This window comes from Corylus avellana, chromosome ca8 (assembly GCF_901000735.1).
Source record: "Corylus avellana chromosome ca8, CavTom2PMs-1.0".
NCBI lineage: Eukaryota > Viridiplantae > Streptophyta > Magnoliopsida > Fagales > Betulaceae > Corylus > Corylus avellana.
The window spans coordinates 25,637,618-25,644,305 of record NC_081548.1 but is presented as its reverse complement, the minus strand read 5'-3'; the positions used below and the strand labels follow the sequence as shown (position 1 = coordinate 25,644,305).

Sequence of the window (6,688 nt, the reverse complement as noted above, 5' to 3'; positions counted from 1 at the left end):
ATTTGCCTTAGGCATTTGAAAGTTTGATCTCTTTAAGGTGTTTGGTTGGAGGCTTGATCACCACAAAGCAGGGCAGACCCAGTTTACACCATGGGAGGCTTATGTCCTCCCAAATTTTCAAAATTTCCTCAAATTTTCTATTTTTTATAAAGTAAACTCCTAAATATTTATTTTGTCTCCCCCATTTTTTTGTTTATAGTTTTACCCCCAAATCAACATTTAAGGTTCCGCCACTACCTTAAAGCAATAGAATTATCCTTTTTGTTTCTCCTCAATGATTTTCTTTGCATGGGTTATAACTCGTCAGCATAACTACGCAAACCAATGGTACCACTGAATGGCATTATTTTTTTCTTTGAATATGTATAATAATCTACTTTTTTATTATTATTATTATTTACTATAATAATCTACTTAATACATATTAGAAAAAAAAAAAAAATGAAAGGTTTATATTAAAAGCGGAAGTATCTCTGTCCCTTTTCATATTCTCTTTTCTCGAATCTCTCCTCGTTCTTAGTCCAAACATACAGTATACATCAAAGTAATAATAATTTGCAAAAAAAATTCCACTTATAATTGGGTTGATGACAAGGCTCCCCCCACGTATGCACTTGCGCGTTTAGAAAGTTCAAAAGAGAAAATTCCCGAAGTGCCCAGAAGGAAAATTCCCGAAGTGCCCAGAAGGAAAAGAATCATCCCCCTCTGAAAGCAGGAAACTTCCGTCACGCGCTGCGACTCTGAATCTTATCAGAAGAGTGCAATTTTATATAAACAATTGGCCGTCGGTAGAATCAGGGCATACGCGATACGTGGTAGCTAAAAACCGCGTTCTTCCAACCATATCCACCCGAAACTTTATAAAAGCTTCCCACGTCTGTAACACAACATCATTAAATTTGTACTTATCCTCGATCGGCGCGTCCTTTCCCTTTTGTGTTCCAACTTGCTATAGTCTCTCCCTATATATACAAGTCCTTTCCCCTTCGTGCTTCCAACTCCTTGTTATAGTAGGTGAAAGAGCGAACCTATAAATATTTATATATATACATTCAACCAATTTCAGGTTCAGGTCTACAACCCGGTCGAGAGTTCTTTGCTTTAGCAACGACATGCCAGGCTTCATCATGAAAGCTAAACACGATGCAGCGTCTTCTTCTTCTTCTTCTTCAATTGTAATGGATGATCAAAAGCCTAGTTCAACCTCTCCAAAGTCAGTTTTGGGAAGATTACGGCGCAAACTGTCTCCAAGAAAGAGGGAAAACCCTTCTCTTTCAACTGATTCCGAGGCAATTAGCAAACACTGCAGCGAGCTCCAAAGGGTGTTCGATTACTTTGACGAAGATGGAGATGGTAAAATATCTCCAGCCGAGTTGGAAAGCTGCGTGAGGACTACTGGGGGCAAACTGTCCATGGATGATGCAGAAGCAGCCGTGAGCTCGTCTGATTTGAACGGGGATGGGCTGCTTGACTTCGAGGAATTCCAGAAGCTAATGGAGGCAAGCAGAGACGAGGAGAAGAATGAGGAGCTCAGACTGGCTTTTGGGATGTATGAGATGGAGGGGTCCGGGTGCATCACCCCCACCAGCTTGAAGAGGATGCTCAGTCGACTCGGCGACTCCAAGTCCATCGAAGATTGTAAAGCCATGATTCGAAAGTTTGATCTCAATGGAGACGGCGTTCTCAGCTTTGAAGAGTTCAGCTGTATGATGCGCTAATCCATATACCCATTGCCCATTACTCATTAGCTTGGAATCTTTTTCCGTTGTCATTATTTTATTCCATATTTGTCAATGAAAGATTTCCATGCTCTTGTAAAAATTTCAGCATATTTTAGATTCAATTTGTTCATGGAAAGTACTATCTATATATCAGCACTATTAATTTCCTCCAAGATAAAATAAATTATCATTCGGAAAATCCTAATATCTTCTACCTTCAGGTCCGACCAAAGGAAATTTGGAATAATGATTATATAGTAAAGTAAATCCCGGCTGCCTGGTGCCCTTAAAGATAAATCTTCCATTATTTATGAGTTTCAGATGTAAGGGTCTGCAATCTATTGAAATCACTGGATTCAACAAGAGCAAAACAGATTATACATAATACACCCCCAACGTAGGCAGGATGCCAAACCTTGCTCGCTGGCAAGTGGCAACACATATTGCTTGTTAACGTGTTTTAGAGTTATTTGTAGTTTTAGTATAAAATAGTGTTCTGACAGAATATAATAGTGAAAACTGCTTATAAAATTTTAACACGGCACAGCACTAAGAACCCATTACCAACACGAATACACGATAGACAAACATGTGGTCATGATTACACAATTAAGTACATTGTTGTTTACGTACACATAAAACTAAATGAAACAGAAATCTCTGGAGTTTAGAGCCTTATATTCCATTGAGGGTAACCACAACTTTACTTAATTGTTGTTTACGTAAACATAAAACTAAATGAAACAGAAATCTCTGGAGCTTAGAGCCTCTTATATTCCATTGAGGGTAACCACAACTTTGCGCGGAGTGGCGTCGTCGCGGTGCTCACACAGCCATATCCCCTGAAGCACAATAGCAGAAGGAACTATAACACACACTGAAATAGCAGTATAGCAGACAAAAGTTGAACAGATTATGAAGCTGATCAATAGAGACGCTATAGACATGACCCGAAACATGTACCATATATGTGTGCACATGTGCATGAATGATGCGAGGATTTCTTTCAAAAAAAAAAAAATATGTGAGGATAATCAGATTGAAACATGACCCTACAACTCTAGTTTACTTCAGGAGAGAGAGAGAGAGAGGAGAAGCCAGTTAGTCCAAAGACTATAGCATGACCTGTTATATTGATATTTAATACACTTGATGAAGTTAAGACCTACACAACTAGGTCCAAAAAAATGCCTAATTCTGCCATGACACCATTAGAACCATCTATCTAGTGTTAAACTATTCAGGGAAATTTGACCATTATGCTGCTTTTATATACCTGCCAGGTTCCCATGTTAAGCTGTCCATTTGTAATTGGAACCCTGCGCAAGAATGAAGCGAGTTAATTAGGAACAATATAATAAAACTTCAGAGCAAATAAACAGTTCTAACTATGAGTATGAGATCATCGCACGTCAGCGTGCAGCCAAACATCGACGATTTGATATGTGCTGGCATGTCATCCGGGCCTGCAGAAAGTACACAACTCAACATCAACCCTTGTGTACAGGGGAATATAAGAGAAGACGGAGTATCCATAGAACTAAAAATGAGAACCTTAAGTAAGAGAAGACAGAGTATCCATAGAATTAAAAATCAGAACCTAACCCTAATTCAAACATATGAATGCATGCTAACCTTCAATTGTATGCTTCCAAGGCGCAGATCTTCCCTGAAAATAAATATCCAAATACCACATGAGATCTTTTCTTAGATGACATAGGCTGCTATATGAAATAGTAAACCAGACAAACAAACCTCTGGAACTATCCTGTTGAGGAATGTCTCGGTATCATCCCGAACATCAGAGTCATAATTCTCATTGATAGTAAGAGAAGCACTAGTGTGCTGCACTAAAATTTTTAAAATAGAAGATGAATTCCAATAAACAAAACCACATTGAACATGAGGGAGAAATTATTAGACCGATCTCATATCACTTACAGAAGAGATGGGCAAGGCCACACCTGAACTCTGACAGATCTTGCCCAATTTCCTTCACTATCTGATATTTTAAAAACAACAATTGTTATCAATATAAGAGTAATACAAAAAATAGTCTATAAGATATGCTGTTGTCAAGTGGAGGTGCATACTGTTTTGCATGGTATGAGTCCCTGTTGTGGCCTTTGATCATTGCTTCATATAAACTAACCATGCCACCAAATTTTTTTTGATAAATTAACCATACCACCAATACAACAAAGATAATCATATTCATAATTGGAGATACTTTGTAAAATGATTTCAAGCCCAGAGCTTATTCTCACATGAAGAAGTAGAATAAGTTGACAGTTGCCACAACTCCTACCCGTGAAGTGGCCCTTTAATGCTTACACAGGTGAATAATAGTAGGCCTACAACAATGAAAGGTTCATAATTATCCAGCTCGAGTGGGATGATGGCACTGGTAATTTATGATTCCCTCTGGAGTGCTGTGCTCTATTTGAGCTGTAGCTATGAGAAGCGTCTTAATGCTTTTAACCAAGATGATTTGCCCTTTGGATTCTGAGTGTCTAATATGCGTTTAAATATACAAGAAGTGAGTTTTTCACCTGTTGTCTATTAAAAATCTGAAAATCGAGTAGAATCCAACACAATATTTTACTTGAAAATCTCTATATTCTGACAAACAATAAAACTTTACAACAAGGGATGATAGGCTGTTTTGGTTATCTTGGAGTTGCCAGGGCGAGGAAACACAGAACAGTAAATGTAATAGGTCCATGGATGTTAAAGTTAATATTATTAACAACATGAGTCAAGTTCTAAACAGCTGAAACATATCAAAATAGGTTATTGACGGACAGAAAAACCATAATCTGTTCGACTGATGCAGAAATCTGGTCCCCGAAGAGCAGAAAAACCAAATGTATAAAGAGAGATTGGTTGGGAAAGGCTGGGTATGTTTGAGTGGGTGTTTACTGCTCACCGGAATTACTAACTTGAAACAAAATATTTCATTTCCGCATAGATAAAAATGAAACGCAATCCCAAGTAGCAGTTACATCGTCCTTCAAGACAACAAGTAGCATCCGGTGGAGTATTTATGCGAAACATATATGAAATTGCGAGGAATAATTGGGGGATGAATCGAGTGGGGGAAAATACCTTAGGGGTGATGAGATGGCAGCCCCTCCTCTGGGGAGGCAGAGTTATGGTCTTCTGAGCCCACTTAGGAGCAGCCGCTGCCATGGAATTCGGATCGTTAGCGGTGCTGGGTGTCCGACTTGTGTACAGCGACCTCACGCGAATCGGAGCCGAGGCAGGCTTCGCAGCTAAGAATACTGAGGAGGTTTGCATGGGTTCTAAGCCCGCCCAATTCCAACTAAGCCCAACAAAGTTCCAGATGTGGTGTGCGACCATCAGGCTTATAAGGAGCCAGAGCGATACATTTGCTCCACCTCTGCCGCACATTATTGTGCGTGTCAGCGTGTGGTTTGCAACAGTTGACGTTGGCCTTGCTTCTTGCAGGGATTCCAACTAGTTTTTTTTTTTTTTAGCATAATTAATACTGAAAAATCATATTTTCATTTTTCAATTATATATTAGTGTTAATGTTAATGTGACCGCATCACCGATCCCTCATCCACCACCTAGCTCATGCCACTGTTGGCCACCATCCGAACTGGACTGTTGTTAGGGGTGGAGCCAAAATTTTTAGTTTGAGGACAAACTTATATAAACATATTGATACTTATAATTTTTCTATATATGTGCGTATTTATGTAAAATAAAAGCGAAGAAGACTTCAATTTAATTTTATAGTAAGTCATAAATCATTAATGCATACAAAAGTTACATGTCTATAAAATCATTTTCAAGGAAATCAAGATAACTTTTCTTTCAGAATACACAAACTAGTTTTTTATTTTGCTAGACATGTACAAAAAAAGACTTAAAAAAAAAACTTAGCATCTTCTTTTAATGGAATATAATTCATCAATTATCATATCTGAAGTGACATTCTTAGCAATTTATTTATCAATATAAACTATTAAATGGTCTGCAAGAAACTCATCTTCCATTCTAGTACGTAATCTAATTTTAACAAGCTTCATGACAGAAAAAGCTCCTTTAAAATCCTAATCCTATGGCATAACAAACACACAATATCATAAATTATTAGCAATGTAAACTAAGTACAATTTATAGGGTTTAAGAAAAATGGTACCTTTGAGCGTGAACTATGTCTCTTAACAAGATCCCTTAAAGCCCCCAATAACAATAATGCTGAGAGTCAAGCCAAAACAATGATGTAATAATAAAGATAAGCCAAATGTTAGTTTTAATCTTTAGCCTGATCCACAGGGCCCACACTCACTAACGTGACTAACCCAATTTTATTTATTTTTTTTTTTTTTCACTTAGCCACAAACCTACACCCACTTTGACTTTGCAACGAACCTCTTTATGCAAGATTGCAAGTGTATCTTTTGATCAATTTAAAACAAAAAAAAAAAAATCTAACAATGCAATATTTAATTAGCCACTACCTACTAGGCATTAAGCCAGTGCCATACGGCCCACAACCCCCACCCATATGCTAGCTGTCCACAAGACCACAACTCCACATTGTTATCCACTGAAACCACAAGACAGATATTGAAAATGAGATGTTCTATTAATAAAAAATGATAAAGATCTCTTCTTTCTTAGTTACTGTCTTAACTTTTTTTTTTTTTTTTTTATTGAAACTTTTGTTTGCCCCTAAACTTTCAATCCATTTGACAAGACCCTCTTAACCTTTAAATCATTTACTTTGGACTACTGAACTTTGATTTGCTCACTTTGGACCCCTATAATAATTTTCAATATTAAACTCAAATGGTTTGACTTTTTATGCTCATTATATCCTCAATCAGCCAATTAAAATTCTGAAATTGTCCACAACTACAATACCCATCCCTAGCCCAAAAACGACGCCGTTTTGGGATAGACAAAATTAGATTTTTTTTTTTTTTTTTTTT

General features: G+C 37.4%; 2 protein-coding genes across 2 annotated transcripts; one reads left to right on the top strand and one right to left on the bottom strand.

Annotated features, from left to right (window-relative positions):
- The first annotated feature begins 876 nt into the window (after positions 1–876).
- Positions 877–1,843, top strand: LOC132190126 (putative calcium-binding protein CML19). Its single transcript, XM_059605020.1, has one exon. It carries the CDS (start codon positions 1,113–1,115, stop codon positions 1,716–1,718), a length of 606 nt encoding a protein of 201 aa, XP_059461003.1. The 5' UTR covers positions 877–1,112; the 3' UTR covers positions 1,719–1,843.
- A 458-nt stretch (positions 1,844–2,301) lies between these two features.
- On the bottom strand, positions 2,302–5,150 carry LOC132189605 (uncharacterized). The gene is made up of 7 exons (XM_059604352.1): positions 4,830–5,150; positions 3,663–3,723; positions 3,477–3,571; positions 3,357–3,390; positions 3,133–3,187; positions 2,998–3,040; positions 2,302–2,563 (listed from the first exon to the last, which is right to left on the bottom strand). Exons 1-7 carry the CDS (start codon positions 5,133–5,135, stop codon positions 2,492–2,494), a joined length of 666 nt encoding a protein of 221 aa, XP_059460335.1. The 5' UTR covers positions 5,136–5,150; the 3' UTR covers positions 2,302–2,491.
- Between the last annotated feature and the right edge of the window lie 1,538 nt (positions 5,151–6,688).